The sequence below is a fragment of the Gadus macrocephalus genome, chromosome 22 (assembly GCF_031168955.1).
Source record: "Gadus macrocephalus chromosome 22, ASM3116895v1".
Lineage (NCBI taxonomy): Eukaryota > Metazoa > Chordata > Actinopteri > Gadiformes > Gadidae > Gadus > Gadus macrocephalus.
In genome coordinates this window covers 5940537-5960575 of record NC_082403.1, presented here as the reverse complement: position 1 = coordinate 5960575, position 20039 = coordinate 5940537, and the positions used below count along the sequence as shown (strand labels likewise).

Genomic DNA, 20039 nt, shown 5'->3' with positions numbered 1-20039 from the left:
CCTTAGCATATCTAACCCTGTGTGTGTGTGTGTGTGTGTGTGTGTGCGTGTGCGTGTGTGTGTGTGTGTGTGCGTGTGTGTGTGTGTCTCCTCCCTCTCGCTCGAATTCTCTATGCGTATCTGTTTCGCTTGTGTGTCTTTCTCCGTGTCTGTCTCTCTCTGGTTCTCTCTCTCTTTCTCTCTCTGTTTCCCACTCTTTCTTGCTCTCTCTCTTCCCCCTTCCCTTTCTCTCTCTCTCTCTCTCTCTCTCTCTCTCTCTCTCTCTCTCTCTCTCTCTCTCTCTCATATATCCTTGAAGATTTTATTGAAAGCCATTGTGCCGGCTATTCTCCCCGCACCAGAGACAATGTCCTTGTCGAGTGTGTCTATCCCCGTGAGCATTATTTACACAACGATAGCGATCATAGTTTCTCATTTTTTTCCGTCAACCGACATCCTTTTTGTTGACAAAAGTTGACCGAGTGTTTTAAAAGGTGTTCCGACCGACGCCGTTAAGCACCTGGTCTCAAGACTCGCTCAAAACTCAACACATTGCGCATAAACCACGGTAATAAAAACAACAAAATGGATGACAGTTATTTCCTACAGACGCCTTCCATGACTTCCTGCAAAACAAGGAGGGGGTGGGGGGGTGGAGGGGGTGGGCACAGCAGTGGCAACAGGACGTGTCATGTCCACTGGTCATTTCCTGGTACCACGCTGGGAAGACTTCCACCGCCGCTGCCAGCTTCAGCCCAGCCAAGCGAGGCCTGGCTGGGCCGTGGCAGCTGGCACTACCCCCCCCCCCGCCCTCCCCGACTACCCTCCTACCCACACCTCCAACCCCTTCCATGTCTTAGTTGTGAATTCCGTACTACGTGAGGCATGTTATTCGAGCGAACAGCGACCACCCACAGTGGCACGTTCAATGTAAAATGAGGGTTATGTATATATACTGTAGGCTGGTTTGTCCAGTACCCCGATCCGTACAATTATAGCATAACAATTCTCACCCTATGGAAATAAATATGTTGTACTTCTTGTGGTGTGGATGAATACATCTTTGTGTCGCTGTTTTTATTCTATAGTATCAAAGACATTTTAAAGGAATCTAAATGCATTGGTTGAGGCAAAAGACAATTATTTACACTCACACACATTTTTATTATTCCCTTGTACATTTTGAGGGCAGGTTTTGTCTCTCGTGATGGTAAATATTGCTGCGACTCCAACGGCGCCGTACCCTTGCCGAGCCGTGGTGTTCAATACGTTCATTAAGCCTTGCAGTGAGGAGGACGATCTATCAATGTCGGGATATGGATGTCGGCCACTTTATTATTGCAAAGCTGTGTCCTCCGCCTGGACTATTGACAAAACCCTCTTTGGGATTATTGCCCCTACCTCCAGTAGACTCTCAGCAGGGCGTTTCATCAGACTTGCATCATAAAATCTCGCATGAAACCGATCACACTCGCCCATTACCGTTGTATGCCTCTATAAATTGCGCCACTCGACACAGCAAAGCTAACATCTCCCCTTTGTGTCGTCTTGTATTACAGCGTACGGTCCTGATGACGACGTCAAAGACAACAAGACCCTCCCGGAGGACGAGCACCTGCAGGACGACGGGCTGTCCCTAGACGGCCAGGAGGGGGAGTACCTCTTCAACGACGACGACGACCTTGCCGACCACTTCAGCTGCCAGAACTCCCCGCTCAGCAATGGCACCAACCCGGACGCCGGCTACGCCTCCCCGCTCAGCAACAGCAGCGAGCAGCTCGCCGACATCAAGACCCCTCCCCCTGCCTTCCATGAGGTCCAGGAGGAGAAACCGGCCCCCGCCAAGGTGGTGGAGGACAAACCGGCCACCCCGGCGGTGGTGGAGATCCCAGAGCCTGCCAACGGCCTGTCGCTGCAGGACAGCCTGGAGCAGATGAAGGCCGTCTATGCAAACCTGATCTCGGAGGCCTCCTGGTCCAGCATCGCTATGGATATGCTCAAGAGTAAACAGGGGAACAACCTGAGAGCCAACACCCACAACGGGAGGAATCACAAAGGGAGCAATGGCTTCCTCAGTATGAGCGGCAGTAGCAGTCACAGCCAGGGGAACGTCCACGTGAAAACCAGCAGTAAAACCAGCAGTAGCAGCATCGCCTCCATGTCCTCCACCAACACCACCACCACCAGCAGCGTCAACACCAGTACGGCGACGAGCCACTCAAACAGCAGCAACAGCATGAGCAACAACTGCGGAAACAACAACAGCGGCGGTGTGGCCTACGACTGGCACCAAGCCGCCTTGGCAAAGACCCTGCAGCACACCCCGTACCACCTTCTGCCCGAGCCCAGCCTCTTCAGCACGGTGCAGCTGTACAGACAGAACAACAAGCTGTACGGGCCCGTGTTCACCGGCGCCAGCAAGTTCCGCTGCAAGGACTGCAGCGCCGCCTACGACACGCTGGTGGGCCTGACGGTGCACATGAACGAGTCGGGCCACTACCGGGACGACAACAAGGACAAGGAGGACGACCGGGGAAAGCGCTGGTCCAAGCCCCGCAAGCGCTCCCTCATGGAGATGGAGGGCAAGGAGGACGCCCAGAAGGTCCTCAAGTGCATGTACTGCGGCCACTCCTTTGAGTCCCTTCAGGACCTGAGCGTGCACATGATCAAAACGAAACACTACCAGAAAGTGCCTCTCAAGGAGCCGATGCCCACCCTCACCTCCAAAATGGTGCCGCCGAGCAAAAAGAGACCGTTTCAAGAGCTGGTGACGCCCAGTTCACCAGAGTCCGGGTCATCGTGCGTGCCGCTGGGGGAGACGCCGAAAGAGACTCAGAAACTGGTCAACCCCTATGTCACCGCCAACAATCGCTACGGTTACCAAAACGGCGCTAGTTACACGTGGCAGTTTGAGGCGCGTAAGGCGCAGATTCTCAAGTGCATGGAGTGCGGCAGTTCCCATGATACCTTGCAGCAGCTGACCGCCCACATGATGGTCACGGGACACTTCCTCAAGGTCACCAACTCAGCCTCTAAGAAAGGGAAGCAGTTGGTGTTCGACCCGGTCGTCGAGGAGAAGTTCCAATCTATCCCCCTCCCGCCGACCACGACACGACTCCCGGCGCCCAATGGGAAGCCAGAGTCTCCGACGCGGCCCCAAACCCCAGACGAGAAGAAAGAGGAGGAACAGAAGCAGGAGGAGATGGAAGAAGAAAGCATGGAGGTCCAAGTCCCCGAGAAGAAGATAAAAGAGGAGAAGGAAGATCCGTCCGAGAAGAGCGAAAAAGCCGGGAAGAACCAGCCTCATAAATACCTCACAGAGGCTGATCTGGAGGAGGCTCCTAAAGGTGGCGTAGACATCCTCAAGTCATTGGAGAACACGGTGTCAAGTGCAATCAGCAAGGCCCAGACAGGTGCACCCACCTGGGGCGGATACACCAGCATTCATGCTGCCTATCAACTCCACGGCGCTCTGAAGTCGACCTTTTCCTCATGCGCCCAGGTGCAGCCTTTATTTAGCAGCACCAGCATGAAGGTGCTGTCGTCTGACATGGGCTCTCTGATCCACTCGCCCAATAGCCCCTCTCCGCCACCTAACCGCAGGAGCAACATGCTCGCCATGGAGGAGCTGGTGGAGAAAGTAACCGGGAAGAGCTCGGTGAAGAAGGAATGGGAGGAAAGTCGTTCGGAAAGAAAGTGTAAGTCTGTGGCGACCAAATCCCCCTCACCGCCTCCTAGGGAAAAACAGGTTTCGCCCAAGCAGGAAAACCTGTTCAGACCAGCAAAAAGAAATACCCCAGAGGACCGAACTGAGTTCAGAGACAAAGTAGGTGAGGTGGAAGAGAGTAAAATGGACATGCAGGTGAAGAGCGAGGCGGTGTCTCCTGAAGTGGCGGTTTCTAACGGCTGCAATAAGCTAGGAATAATCACAGATCATTCCCCCGAGCAGCCCCTCGTAAACCCTCTCAGTGCACTGCAGTCCATCATGAACAATCACCTGGGAAAAGCGGCAAAGGTGTCCACACCTTTCACAGATCCCTTCTCAATGCTTCACAAGCTCAACAACAACATCAACAACAGCAACATCAACAACACCACAGTAGAGAAGCCCCTTGCCAGCTCTGTCCCGGCCAAGCAGAAGGAGCCACCGAGCCAGTACCACGGGGATGAGGACCAGCCCATGGACTTGACCAAATCCAAAAACGCCAACGGCAGCACAGGCAACAGCACATCTCCTACACTGAACAACAGTCACGTGAACAGCTGCAAGAGAGTCGTCGCCAGCCATTATCCCTCGATATCTCCGCCCTTGCGGGAGAACGCGTTAATGGATATTTCGGACATGGTGAAAAACCTGACGGGCCGCTTGACGCCAAAGTCGACGACGCCGTCCTTGACCTCGGAGAAGTCGGACATGGACAGCAGTGTTTTTGAAGAGGGCTACGAAGACCTCTCTCCCATCCAAAGACGCAAAGGCCGACAGTCGAACTGGAACCCCCAACACCTCTTGATCCTCCAAGCCCAGTTCGCCTCGAGTCTCCGGGACACCCCAGAGGGAAAGCTGATCATCACCGACCTGGGACCCCAGGAAAGGGTGCACATCTGTAAATTCACTGGCCTTTCCATGACTACTATCTCACATTGGCTGGCCAACGTGAAGTATCAGCTAAAGCGGACAGGTAGCACAAAGTTCCTGAAAAACATTGACACAGGCCACCCTCTCTTTTTGTGCAGTGACTGCGCGTCACAATATCGGACACCTTCCTCTTATATCGCTCATTTGGAGTCCCATCTGGGCTTCACCCTCCATGACCTCTCCAAGCTTTCCATAGACTTGCTAGGGCAGCATGCTGTGAGAATAGCAGAGAAGACGTTCAGCTCACTGGGACTCACAGAACAGGACACTGGTTCGGTGCTACAGTGCAAAATGTGCAGTCGGACCTTTGTGAGCAAGCATGCGATTAAACTGCACCTTTGCAAGTCCCACGGGAAGTCACCGGAAGACCACCTCCTCTTTGTGAAGGAGCTGGAAAAGACGGATAACCTATAAAGTTAAATGAAGCATGACAGATTATCGTTGCACTATATCTCGAAGCTGCAATCTGCCATTTCTGATAGTGCCACAGCTGTATTTTATGTTTGATTAATAGATATTCGAATGAAATTATAGTAGCTTTAATACCACTTGATAATCAGTTTTGGGCAGGGGTAAGGGGCTGTTTCGCGGTGATACCAAACCAAATTGTTTTTGGTGTGATACAAACGTAAAACTTGATTTAATGAAGGAGCCATTGTGCTATATAGTCACTGACTGATTGTTGCTTTTCTGTTTTGACTGCATCTGTCCTGAGCCTTCGGGAACAGTCAATCTCTTGGTTTAAAACTGGACCGTTCTCGATGTTAGCCATGCTCACATTCATTTCAACATTATTTATGGGAGAAAACTTGTGCATGTTTTCTTTAAATGAAAAGCAGTGGCTGGATACGTCTCATGAAATTTGATCTCTAATGACCAAATTATTATGCTTATTGACCAAATTTGGGAAATGTTTATATGAAGTTATTGAGGAAAAAACGTTTTATTTGTACCTTCAAATAAAAGATTGCTATAATTTAAGCCTTTTTCGAAAAGTGCTCGGTTTATACATATGTAAAATAACGTACCACATTTTTTAAGAGCCTAGCTCCTCTTTACCACTTCAAATGATGGGGATAATATAACACTTAGCAACTACAATAATTACAATTTGCTTTTAAAAACACAAACATGATGTGTTTGATCATCTTTGGTTCTTTTTGTATGCATTGTATATCCTTTTCTGTTGTCTCAACATGTACAGTATTTACATTAGCACCTCTGTCATCGATGTGCAGCTTTGGTCGTGAGCATAAATTAAGTTTTAAACATATAAATTGTATAAAAATAAGCGAGTATGTATACATGTGTCATCATATCTTGCTTTTCACAGTTCCACATTATTTGTACTGTGTGCATTTTTTACGATGTTATTTTATAGACAAATATTGGGATATGATGTACAAAGATTCTGTTAAGGAAGACCACTATGTCTCTTTTTAAATGAAATGTAGACCAGCCCTTAATGTGGTTTACATGAAATGATGAACAGTGGCATCTTCTCCGATGCATGGTACTGTATATGAAAAACGAATACAAGCAATGCCCCTAAAAGTATTGATTTACGCTGTTTGATGATGAACCCTCGTACTGATGAGACAATTTTATCCTCAATTGTAGAATAAACTTCTGTGTTCCTGATTAACATTTTGTGTTGTTTGAGTGACTTTGCGAGAATGTGACCTTTCAAACAAACAAACATAGACATATTTTATAGTCTGACGGCCATGACATTTACTTTTAACAGTTATTCGGTTTTTACATGTCTACTGTTTGTTTTTTTCTCTTGGATTTATAAACATAACCACAAAAAAGTATAATTGGAATTTGTGCTTTTTATTTCAGCACAGATGAACATGTTATTCCACACAAATGGGAATTGTTGCTTTAATTGTATTAATGGACTCGCATTGGAAACAAACCTAAAACCTCATTGATAGAGTAAAAGAATATGAGGTGTACTACCTTTTTTTGTGCTCATCTTCTTCCATTCAATGCTTGAAACGATATAATCCGATATACATTTAGGTTGGCAAAATAAAACCCACAAAAAATATCAATTCAGATTCCACATTTTACATTTAATCAAAAAATAATGATAGTCTTTCAAGGTTTTCAAAAAATATAGATGATTTATCTAAAAGAAAAAAAGGAAGATAAATAAATTCGGACAGTTAGAAAAACAATTCCTTCATTTTCTATCCTTCTGACATAGTTTACGACATAAAACATACAGTAGAACATGACAAAACAATAAATACGAGCGCCCTCTGAGATCGGTGGCATAATTGTCACCTTGAAAAAATACTGCATTAAAATAGTTGTATTGAAAAAGCCTAGTGCGTCTGCTGTGATCATTCCATGTCTGTTAGCCTTAAGGTGTTTAAAATGAAAAACATGATCCCTTTAAAGCAGACGGGGAGGAGGTGGTGGGGTGGGGGGCGGTAGAGCATTGCAACATAAAAAAGGAAAAAGGTGGTTTTTATATAGTTTAACACTGACATAAGACGCACGGTTCACAGGCTGCCGATAAAGAAAGTGGTGCGTGTGCGTGCATGCGCGTTGCCCGTGTGTGCGTGCAGCTGAAGGTATTAAAGTCAACACCGCGCTCTAGCTCCAGTCATCTTCACACCAGCAGCCCCGGGCCTTTCCCTGGTAAACGGGGAACACAGCTGCTGCTGATGCTGCCTGCTAGACGAACAGAGCGCTGTACAATAAAACACGGATTAGTCCTATATTTAGTGTGTTAATCAGGAAATTATATGGTAAATATGACAGTCGTTCCAAAGAATAGAGATATTGACCTGAGAGAAAAAAAAAGCAAGATAAATAAATTGTTATAGTTACAAAAAGGCATTCTACAGGGTCTATATGCTCATATTAACCCCGTAATAATAGCCTACCCAATAATCTTATGTATTCAACTGTTAAATGGTGTTCTGCTAGGTTTCAGTCTGTCTTGAATAAGAACCATGGATGCAACGATTAGTCCTCTATTTAGTATGTTAAACAATATTATATTCCTATTTTAACCCATATTTTCATATCATAAAACCACATATTTAATTCTAGCTATTTCTGATAGGTATCAGATTGTCGTGAATAATAAAAATAAGCACCACGGAGGGGGAAACACACAATGAACAGAGGACCGGGACCACTCCTCTGTTGTGGTCCCGGGCTGTTTTATAGCCCCTCGAAGAAGGAGAGGCTATAAAGTTCAACAAAGTCAGGAGACGGATGACAGAGATTTCAACTGGAACGCCAAATGCAGTCGGATTTCCAACCCGGGAAGACCTCAGCATCCAACATGGTAGCTCCGCAGACATGCCTATAGTTATATACCGTTTATTAGCAATCAATTCTGTTGTATTTATGTCTAAATGTCAGCAAATCGTATACGTAGTCGTATGTATACGTCTCATGAAACATATGTTGCATACAGAATGGAATCCTTTTTCTCTATTTTTAGCCTCTCCATTTTTCTATACCTCCTTTTTTTATATTCGCCATAATTTTTCTTTACCTAATTTTTCCAAAAAAATGATTCTCTCCATTATTTTTCAAATTTTTTACATCATTTTTCTATGCCTCCCCTTTCGCGATTTTTTATTGTCTCCATAATATTCTATACCTCCTTTTTCTGTAAAAATATTCTCTCCATTTTTTCTCGATTTTTTATTCTCCATCATTTCTCCATTACTCCTTTTTTTTTAAATAATTATTCTCTCCATTTTCTATACCTCCTTTTCTAGATTTTTTATTCTCCATCATTTTTCTATGCCTCCTTTTTTGTAAAAATATTCTCTCCATTATTTATCTATGCCTCCGTTTTTCTCAATTTTTTTTCTATCCATTTTTCTACACTTCCTTTTTCTCGATTTTTTATTCTCTCCATCATTTTTCTTTAGGCCTACCCCCTTTTCTCGATTTTTTTCTCTCCATTTTTCTATGCCTCCTTTTTCAAAATAATATATTCCCTCCATAATTTTCCAAACCTCTTTTTCCTACAATTTTTTTCCCATCATTTTTCAATACCTCCTTTTCTCAATTTTTTATTCCCTCCATCATTTTTCTATGCCTCCTTTTTTCGTCAAAATATTCTCCATCATTTTTCTATATCTTATTTTCCTCGATTTTTTATTCTCTCAGTTTTTCTGTCTCCTTTTTCTTGATTTTTTAATCTCGCCGTAAATTTTCTATACCTCTTTTTTTGTACAAATATTTTCGGCATCATTTTTCCAGACCTCATTTTCCTCGTTGTTCTATGCTCTTCATTTTTCTATACCTCCCTTTTTCTAAATTTTCTATTCCCTCCATTTTTCTATACCCCCTTTTCTCGATTTTTTTTCCTCTCCATCATTTTCTTTAACTCCTTTTTCAAAATAATATATTCCCTCCATCGTTTTTAAAACTTCCTTTTCTCAAATTTTTATTCTCTCCATCATTTTTCTATACCTACTTTTTTGTAAAAATGTTCTCCATAATCTTTCTATATCAATTTTTTCTCGATTTTTTATTCTCTCGATTTTCCTGTCTCCTTTTTCTCTATTTTCTATTCTCTCCATAAATTTTCTATACCTCCTTTTTTGTGAAAATATTCTCTGCATCATTTTTCTATACCTCATTTTCCTCGTTGTTTTATGCTCTTCATTTTTCTACGCCTCCTTTTATAGATTTTATTCTCTCCATCATTTTTCTATACCACATTTTTTTAAATAATCTCGATCATTTTTCTGTCCTTCATTTTTCTCATATTTTTATTCTGCAAAATGTTTATATTTTTTTACATCGTTTTTCTATGCCTCCCCTTTCTCGATTTTTAATTGTCTCCATAATTCTATCCCTGCTTTTTCTTGATTTTATTCGTTACCTCCTTTTCAGATGCAATAACCCCTATTCTCAAGAAACCCGGTGCTGACCCCAGCAACTTCAACATACTCCGCCCAATCTCCAACCTCTCCTTCCTTTCAAAAATTCTGGAAAAAACTGTTGCCTCTCAGATTCATGATCACCTCTCTCACAATGCTCTTTACGAACAGTTCTAATCAGGCTTTCGCCCACTTCATAGCACCGAAACAGCTGTTGTTAAAATAACCAATGACCTCCTCATGGCTGCGGACGCTGGACTACTCACCATCCTGATCCTCCTGGACCTGAGTGCAGCTTTAGACAGCATTTCCCCGACCATCCTCATCGACCGATTTGCCTCTCTTAGAATATCTGACACACCTCTGGACTGGTTTAAATCATATCTATCTGGAAGTACTCAGTTTGTCCAACTCAAAAAATTTAGATCCCATTCTTCCCCCCTCTCCTCTGGTGTACCCCAAGGTTCTGTCCTTGGACCCCTCCTGTTCATTATCTATCTCCTCCCTCTTGGCCATTTTTTCCGTCAATATAATATTCAGTTCCATTGTTATGCAGATGATACCCAGCTCTACTTGTCCACTAAACCCACCATGACCCTCCCTCCAACCTCCCTCTCCGATTGCCTCCAGGAAATCAGATCCTGGTTCTCCAAAAACTTTCTCAAACTCAACTGTGACAAAACTGAAATCCCCCTTATTGGCACCAAATCCACCCTCTCTAAAATAATAACTTCTCCATTGACAATTCATCAGTTTCCCCCTCTCCCCAGGTCAAGAGTCTGGGTGTCATCCTGGATAGCACCCTATCATTTCAGTCCCATATCAATAATGTCACTCGGTCAGCATACTTCCATCTACGTAAATCTCTCGCCTGCGCCCATCTCTCCCCCCCCAACAGTGCTTTTTTTTTAAATGGTTTTCTATAGCTTGTTTATCTAGATTTTTTATTCTCCATCATTTTTCTATACCTCATTTTTCTCGATTTTTCATTCTCTCCATCATATTTCTATACCTCATTTTTCTTGATTTTTTATTTTCTCAATTTCTCTACCTCTTTTTTTGGAAAAATATTCTCCATCATTTTCTAAACCTCATTTTTTCTCATTTTTTTATTCGCTCCATCAATTCTCTATACCTCATTTATCTTGATTTTTTATTCTACATCATTATTCTCGATTTTTTATTCTCTCAATTTTTCTCATTTTTCTACACCTCCTTTTAAAAAAATATATTCTCTCCATCATTTTTCTATACCTCCTTTTCACCATTTTTTTATTTTCTCCATCATTTTTCTAACCATCCTTTAAAAAATATATATTCTCTCCATAATCTTTCTCTATTTTTCTATACCTCATTTGACTCAATTTTTTAATTTCGCCATCATTTTTCTATACCTTTTTTTAAAAAAAAATATTCTCTCCGTCATTTTCTATACCCCCTTTTTCTCAAATTTTTTATTCCCTCAATAATTTTAATATGCCAAATTTTTCTAGATTTTTTATTCTCCATCATTTTCTATACCTTATTTTTCTTGATTTTTTATTTACTCCATAATTTTTCTATACCTCCTTTTTAAGAAAATAAAATTCTCCATCATTTTCTATACCTCCTTTTCCTCGATTTTTCATCCCTCCATAATTTTTCTATGCCCCCTTTTTCAAAAAATATATTCTCTCCATTTTCTATCACTCCTTTTTCTAGATTTTTATTCTCTCCATCATTGCTCCATTTAATTTACTCCTTTTAAAAAATAATTATTCTCTCCATTTTCTATGCCTCCATTTTCTCGATTTTTTATTCTCCATCATTTCGTTATTTTTACAACATTTTTCTATACCTCCCTTTTTTGTAAAACGTTGTGCTTCATTTTCTATGCCTCCTTTTTCTCGATTTTTTATTCTCCATCATTTTTCTGCACCTCTTTTTTCTTTATTTTTTAGTCCCTCAAAATTCAGGAGGACACTTACCGTAAAACCAAGGCCTAGAACCAAGGGCCAAACCTTCCCATGTCACCACAGACAGAGTACGATCCATAACCACCTCCACACATTCATCCTCCGTGGAGCAGTCCGACCGCAGTCAGAACCATCTTGTAAAGTATTGTGTAGCTGTCAGGAGTAGGCCTTGTTTGGATGATACCAACCACTCTATCCATCAGAACAGCAAAAGAGAGGAATAGAGATGTGAAAAAAGAGCATTCCTCAGAGAATAATGACGACTGCCAACACGCTGAATAGATGAAGTGTGTCTTTGGCGTGGATCTATCAAATGGCTTTTTATAAACCGGCCATTTCTCCCACAGGTGACGGCCTCCACTATCATTTGTTGTGTCAAAATGAGAGGGAGTCTCAATGAAATCTTCTGTCATATATTATACATACACTCACACTAGTCAGTTTGGCGAAAAGACGATAAGAAAGGCACTTGGTTGATCAGAAAGCGTTCATTGGTGGTTGGCACTCCTTAATTCAGAACAGTATTGACGCGGTTCCAGACGTCCTGATTGGCCAGTGCTCTCCCCAGCTCAGGGAAAGTGAATTATTTGTAGGATATTTTTTTGTATATATATATATTTATTTATTTATTTATTAGAGAAGTCCCCGGTGAAGTTTGGGAACATGCTCTTTGCGGGACATACAGGGAAAAGTAAATAGCGAACACACACACATATACACACGCACACACACTGCCACCCCCGATTCTCTGCCCCTCCCCCCGACACACACACACACCCCATCAAATGCCTCATTATTTTCACCTATTCCTGGTGTGTGCTACCTGGATTTGAATGTCAAATGTCATATTTATTTCATCTGTCCGCGAGTTTCCGTGAGAAGCCATTGTCACGTCAAGTTGAGTCGGGGTTTGGGGGGGTGGGGGGGGGTGGGGGGGGGTAGGTTGGAGGTGTCCGGGGGGAGGGGGGGGGGGGGGGGGGGGGAGGGGGGGGTCTGGGCTTCAGAACTTTCGGACGGTGTGACGAGACTCATTCACGATTCTGTCCAAACGGAGGAAGCGCTGGTGGCGGTGGCGGCGGCGGTGGGCATCATTTGCATGAGAATAAGCCCCGCAGAAGAGTGTGAGGGACTTGACACGCCGAAGACGGGAGATCACAACTCGGCTGTCATATTAGGCCGGTAAATCCAGGTGACAGGGATCCTGTGTCCTCATCCAGCCCGGACCTGACATCGCTTCATGTTCTCCGCTGTCGGCGGGGGACTTTTTTTAGGGGGGGGGAGATGCTTCAGCACAGGGGATGGGGGTGGGTGGTCTTTAATCAGCATGCCAACCCCCCCTCCCCCCCACCCCACACACACACACACATACATGTACACACACACATATATAGATTCTGGCCGAACACACACAGACACCCACGGATGAAGATGCTTTAGACACATGCACATATTCTGGCTTTCACACACAAACACATACACACATATATAGATATCGGCGTACAAAAAAAAACATGTTGAGACTTGCTCACACACAGACGACTAAAGAAACACTATATTAGCATACAGACACACACACACACACACACACACACACACACACACACACACACACAGACACCGTTACTTGCATACACACACACAAAAGGTACTTGCATTTACAGACACACACACACACACACACACACACACGCACACACACAGATACTTGCAACCACACACACACACATATACTTTTACTTTCATACAAGCATATACACACACAGACACACACACACACACACAGGTACTCGCATAAACACGAACAATCATCGGTAATTTTATACACACACAAACACACAGATACTTCCAAACACACGCACACCACATACACACACACACACACATACACACACACATACATACATACATACATACATGCATACATACATACATACATACATACATACATACATACATACATACATACATACATACATACATACATACATACATACATACATGCATACATACATACATACATACATACATACATACATACATACATACATACATACACACAGACATACATACATACATACATACATACATACACACATACATGCATACATACACACACACATACATGCATACATACACACACACATACATACATACATACAAACATGCAAACATACATGCAGGTACTTTCATACACACACACACACACACACAGGAACTAGCATACACACACACACACACACACACACACACACACACATACACACACACACACACACACACACACACACACACACACACACACACACAGGTACTTGCATATACAGACACACACACACACACACATACACAGGCAGTCACACACTCAATCGCAGCGCGGTGAGGGTGGGCCCGGGCGGCGGGGCAGTGGGCTGGCCGCGGTGCCATCATTAGTCCGCGCCGCGCGCCGTGAGCCGCTGACACATGTCTGAGGAGGCGGTTCACGCGACCCACAGGAAGCACATCGCCGCATTATGCAGCGCCGGGGAGGGGGCCCGCATCCTCACGCCAGCTCCTTCCTGTCAGGAGGCTTGAGGGAAGAATTAAGGAGAAGAACAACTGGGCTGGGGGGGGGGGGGAGAGAGAGAGTGAGAGAGAGAGAGAGAGAGAGAGAGAGAGAGAGAGAGAGAGAGAGAGAGAGAGAGAGAGAGAGAGAGGGGGAGAGAGAGAGAGAGAGAGAGAGAGAGAGAGAGAGAGAGAGGGAGAGAGACAAATGAGTGGGAGAGACATTGGGAATAAGACGGGAAAGAGAGAGAGAGATGGAAAGGGGAGCCACATAGGGAAGGTGGTTAGGGAAAGAGAGAGAGAGCGAGAGAGCGAGCGAGTGAGTGCTAATCAATGAGGGCCACGGACGGATAGAGAGGCTTCTATTTTGAGGAATGGTCATGCATGTGTCACTGCGTGCACGCCGGTGAATCACCTGAAGCATGATGGCGCCCGCCCCCGTTCCTCCCATTGGAACCCTTCACCTAAGCTAGTTACTTTAGATAAATGACCGTAAGAAATTACCCGCCAAAACCCCCCCACCACCCTGTGGTTGCTTGTCTCCCAGCGTCTGGTTAGCGTTCTAAAGAGAATTATCTTTTCCTTTTCCTTTTTTTAACAGTTTTACTTTCAAGTACTCAGGAGCTCAGATGGTGTGTATGTGAATAAAAACAACGAGAGCCATTGTGTTTATGGAGCGTGCGGCATTACCTGTGCACGGTAGGCTGCTCCACCCGCCGCCGCCGCCGCCGCGCACGCTAACACTCGGCGCACGCACGCACGCCCGGGCGCTAAAGTTTTCTTAAAGAGTCGCCGAGCGAACAAAAGCGTGAGTGAGTCGTAAATTATCATGTCATCTGTGTCTATCCCCCCCCCCCGCCCGCCTCCCAGCAGCCACTCAAAGACTTTACTTGTCTTTTAAAGAGATGTATTAATAGCGGGACAAACAATCCACTTAATGCCCAAAGTGAAGGGTAAAGTCATTTTTACAAGTCGCGGAGACGTCGAGATTTCCCCGCTTTCATTGCCCCGCGTCGATACGATGATTTACTGGCGCAGGCTGCCAGTCCTCTGTCACTCGGGCCGCGGCAATCTCTCTCTTGTCACTTGTCTGCCGGGGTTCATCTGCGGCAATAACACTAAATGCATTACCGCATGGGCGCATGGTCCGATGGCTCATGAATATGAATATAAATATGTATAAATAGACGGGGGCTGAGTCGCAGTCGGGAGGCGGATGGATGTGGTGCTGTCATCGCCGGCTCGTCTAACATCTCCACCGAGGGGAGGCCGCGGCCCAGATCTTCACGCAGGGCCCACTCCCTGCGACGCCGCTGAGGGAGAGATGCTCTCGTCTTCATTACTTGACACCGTCGTAGATAAAAAAATAAAACTCCAAGATTCATGCGGCGGTTTCTTAAAGCCTCATTCTTTGCTTTTGTAAACGCTGGGAAGTCTGAATTTAAATCTCGACGACCATGTTGCGCTTATGGAGTTTGAAGATCTCAGATGCTGTTCGGGGTGTTGGTTGTTTCGCGTCGTGTTTCTTTGTCGTTCTGAGATCAGCGTTCGTTTCACGTGTGTTTTGGCCGTTAGCAGAGGCCAAGGTTATCCAGGTATCAAGGACGGTAAACTAAGATACCTTAGTTTATTGTAGATGGAAGGCAATAAAGGAATTTGATAGTCTTGTCTTGGCATTGCCAGCTGTATAAATGTGGGTTAATTGATTTCATGTTGTCGTTTTGATACCGCTTCAAATCAAGTCAAATCAAGTTTTGCACAATGTAATAATTTATACATTAAAAACCATTGAAACCAAGACAAAATCTCTTGGTTTAAGCTGACAATTCTTCTCGAAGCGTCGTTATTGTGGATATTCCAGGCTGAAATCTACTACATAGTAAAGTCATAGGCGTTACGTTTAAAAATTGTGGAATGAAATACACAAAGATGTCTTAACAGCGCTGTTTTCAGTCAATGTTTCTTGTGAATCCGATAGCGTATCTCTTAACCGAACACTGAGAAAACAGGTCCAACTTCTGCAGGGGAAAATTGCTAGTGACACCACGTTCACAGAGTTTGAGCATTGTTTGGCTCGAGGTATATTCTCCAACTGAAAAACACACTGCCTCTATCTAAACTGACTTTTCCCTCCTGTGTACCGACGGAGTGGGGCCCTCGTTTGTCGAGAAAACTCACCGGATCCCAACTCTCCGCCCGACGACGGTTTGACTCCAGCGTTGTCACAATCTGCCTCCCTACCTCCCTTCCTCCCCTCCACTGCCACCACCACTCCCCCCCCTCCCCTGCCCCACCTCCTTCCGCGCACCACGCACATCCCCGGGAGTCTCCACCAGTGACATCCTTGACGTCCTGCTACGCGACGCCCTGTGAGATTGAGCTCCCTGTGCCGCCCGCGGTGGATTTCGCCTTTCTATTTTTTCCCTCCTTTTTTATTTATTATTTATTTTTACTTTCGCTTTCACTTTCAGTTAAGCTCAGCCCCGGTGCCAGGAAACAGAGATGTGACAAAAAACAAGGGGAGGAAGTGGAAGTAGGGGGGTGGGGGACAAAAAATAAAATAAGGCAGAGCCGCTGTGCGTTCGCCAAAGCCGGGCTGCCACTCAGTGACGGGCGTTTTGACAATCATAGGCTGTCACCGCGTTCTGATCAGTCCTGTCAGCGAGAAATACGCCGCAAACCAGACAGCGCCGCCGTACGGGAAACCCACGTTCGACGTTGGCGCTCCACACACACAAACACACACACGTAGACACACACACACACTCAACAGTTATTTGTGTACACACATCATGCTGAGATGTGCAAATATCTCAAAGACGTCGGGAGGAGAAAAAAAAAATAACATGTTGAAATAAAACAGGTTTGGCAATATATACGTCAGTGCATTTTCTCTGCTGTCACTCTGCGCCTCGCTCTCTGTAGCATGTCTTCGATTGGTGTTAGCCGAACCCCTCTGTGTACTGGAGTATCAGCTAAGTACTAGTACAAACTGCCATGTCTTCATTGTAAACAACTGGGACATCTGAGGCATCAAGAATGCTTGGCCCACATGTCCAATTAGATCCCAGAGTTGTTTAAGGTCTCTGTATATTTGTAGGCCTTACACTATTCATAAAGAGATATACTGTATCTCTGCATGTAGAACCAGTAACTATATCCGACTTACAGTGAATCTTTTCAGAGACACATCATTAATGCACAGGTAAGGGATTCCTGCTCAGGGAAGCCTACAGGTAGATTGTGGACATACTGCTCGACTATAATGCCAAATCTAGTTTGGTGGGATTAGTGTTTTGAGTGTTGGACTTCGAGTAGGACAGCTGAAATCCCAAAATATATCTCTGTATACCCTTGAGAGATGCCTGACCTTTGCCTGCTGCCTAATGATGTGTACTTACTTACTCTTGAGTCACTTTGGATAGCATAATGTCTGCTAAATTACTTCATTCAAGTTGTAAAGACTGAGTGCTCAGAAAGATCCTGTATGGACATGTTCGTGCACACACCCTCACCTCTATCTCTGCCTTAGAGTCCAAAACACTCCATGCTTGGTGACCTGTATCTGAGGAGGAATTAAGGCCAAGAGACATGTAGAGGAATGAAACTACTGTAAAGAAACGGATACTAATGCTGCAATCCATTTTGATGGTACGTTGGTACGTGCATGTTATAAGTTGCAAATCCCCCAGCTTTCTTGCGGAATTTGTGGAGGCACGTTCCCTTGTGGTCGTGGTATGTTTCCAGTTTCTCATTGGCTATTGTTAGCGACATTAGCCTCTTTAGCAAACCAGCTTGAAAACAAACAACATAACTTTACATTGTATCTCACGCACAGCAAGACCGTGCAATGCATAAATTGGTGACCGGCATAAAGTAGCATTGTAATCAAGTGTGTAAAAGCAATTAAAATCGACATTAAAATTACCAACGTGATACAAATACAAAGAAAATGAATCTCTTTACGGGCGCAGCCATTATTGTTGATGAGTAGTACGTTCAGCCTCACTGAACTCGCTCTACTTTCAAAGTGACGAGATACTTTGACCAAAAGGCGGCGTGCCTCAGTAAAATGCCGCAAGAAAGCTGGGAGATTTGTAACTCACAACTTGCACGTACCGGCGTATCATCCAAATGGATTATAAGGGGTAACACTGTCGGTATTTTTTGGTCGTCCCGAAAAAAAACATAAGGGGCAACACTGTCTTTTTTTATTGGTCGTAGGAAAAAAAAACATAAGGGGTAACACTGTTGTTTTTTATTGGTCGTCCCGAAAAAAAACATAAGGGGTAACACTGTCTGTATTTTTTGGTCGTCCCGAAAAAAAACATAAGGGGTAACACTGTCTATTTTTATTGGTCGTAGGAAAAAAAAAAACATAAGGGGTAACACTGTTTTTTTTCATTCGTCGTCATGAAAAAAAACATAAAGGGTAACACTGCCGTCTTTGTCAAATAAAACATAAGGGGTAACGTTGTTTTTTATTGGTCGTCATGAAAAAAAACATAAGGGGTAACATTGTCGTTTTTTATTGGTCGTCGTGAAAAAAAACATAAGGGGTAACACTGTTGTTTTTGATTCGTCGTCATAAAAAAAACAACAAGGGGGAAAACAGTCGTCTTTTATTGGTCGTCAGAAAAAAAAACATAAGGGGTAACACTGTCGTCTTTTATTGGTCGTCCCGAAAAAAAACATAAGGGGTAACACTGTCGGTATTTTTTGGTCGTCCCGAAAAAAAACATAAGGGGTAACACTGTCTTTTTTTATTGGTCGTAGGAAAAAAAAAACATAAGGGGTAACACTGTTGTTTTTTATTGGTCGTCATGAAAAAAAACATAAAGGGTAACACTGCTGTCTTTGTCAAATAAAATATGAGGGGTAACACTTTCGTTTTTTATTGGTCGTCATGGAAAAAAACATAAGGGGCAACACTGTTGTTTTTCATTCGTCGTCATAAAAAAAACAACAAGGGGGAAAACAGACGTCTTTTATTGGCCGTCAGAAAAAAAAACATAAGGGGGGACACTGTCGTCTTTTATTGGTCGTCCCGAAAAAAAACATAAAGGGTAACACTGTCGGTATTTTTTGGTTGTCCCGAAAAAAAACATAAGGGGTAACACTGTCTTTTTTTATTGGTCGTAGGAAAAAAAAACATAAGGGGTAACACTGTTGTTTTTCATTCGTCGTCATAAAAAAAACCACAAGGGGTAACACTGTTGTTTTTTATTGGTCATAATGAAAAAAAAAACGTAAGGGGTAACACTGTTGTTTTTCATTCGTCGTCATAAAAAAAACAACAAGGGGGAAAACAGTCGTCTTTTATTGGTCGTCAGAAAAAAAAACTTAAGGGGGGACACTGTCGTCTTTTATTGGTCGTCCTGAAAAAAAACATAAGGGGTAACACTGTCGGTATTTTTTGGTCGTCCCGAAAAAAAACATAAGGGGTAACACTGTCTTTTTTTATTGGTCGTAGGAAAAAAAAAACATAAGGGGTAACACAGTTGTTTTTTATTGGTCGTAATGAAAAAAAAAATAAGGGGTAACACTGTCGTTTTTTATTGGTCGTCATGAAAAAAAACATGACAAAAAACAACACTGTTGTTGAAAAAAAACAACACTGTTGTTTTTCATTCGTCGTCATGAAAAAAAACACAAGGGGGGACACTGTCGTCTTTTATTGGTCGTCAGAAAACAAAACAAAAGGGGTAACACTGTCGTCTTTTATTGGTCGTCCTGAAAAAAACATAAGGGGTAACACTGTCGGTATTTTTTGGTCGTCCCCAAAAAAAACATAAGGGGTAACACTGTCGGTATTTTTTGGTCGTCCCGAAAAAAAACATAAGGGGCGACCTTTATGTTTTTTAAAGGTCGCCCCTTTTCATGACATTAGTCATGAAAAAAAACATAAGGGGTAACACTGTTGTTTTTTATTGGTCGTCATGAAAGAATACATAGGGGGTAACAGTGTCGTTTTTTATATGTCATCATGAAAAAAAACATAAGGGGTAACACTGTCGTTTTTTATTGGTCGTCTTGAAAAAAAACACAAGGGGTAAC

The 20039-nt window shown here is 43.6% G+C and overlaps 1 protein-coding gene across 1 annotated transcript in view; it reads left to right on the top strand.

Annotated features, from left to right (window-relative positions):
* The window catches only part of LOC132450946 (teashirt homolog 1-like), a 22857-nt gene extending 16597 nt beyond the window's left edge, over window positions 1-6260 (top strand). Inside the window, exon 3 of the mRNA XM_060043155.1 lies at window positions 1539-6260. Coding sequence (XP_059899138.1) covers window positions 1539-5029 — 3491 coding nt within the window. The 3' untranslated portion in view covers window positions 5030-6260. The remainder of the gene's footprint in view (window positions 1-1538) is intronic.
* Window positions 6261-20039: the final 13779 nt, after the last annotated feature.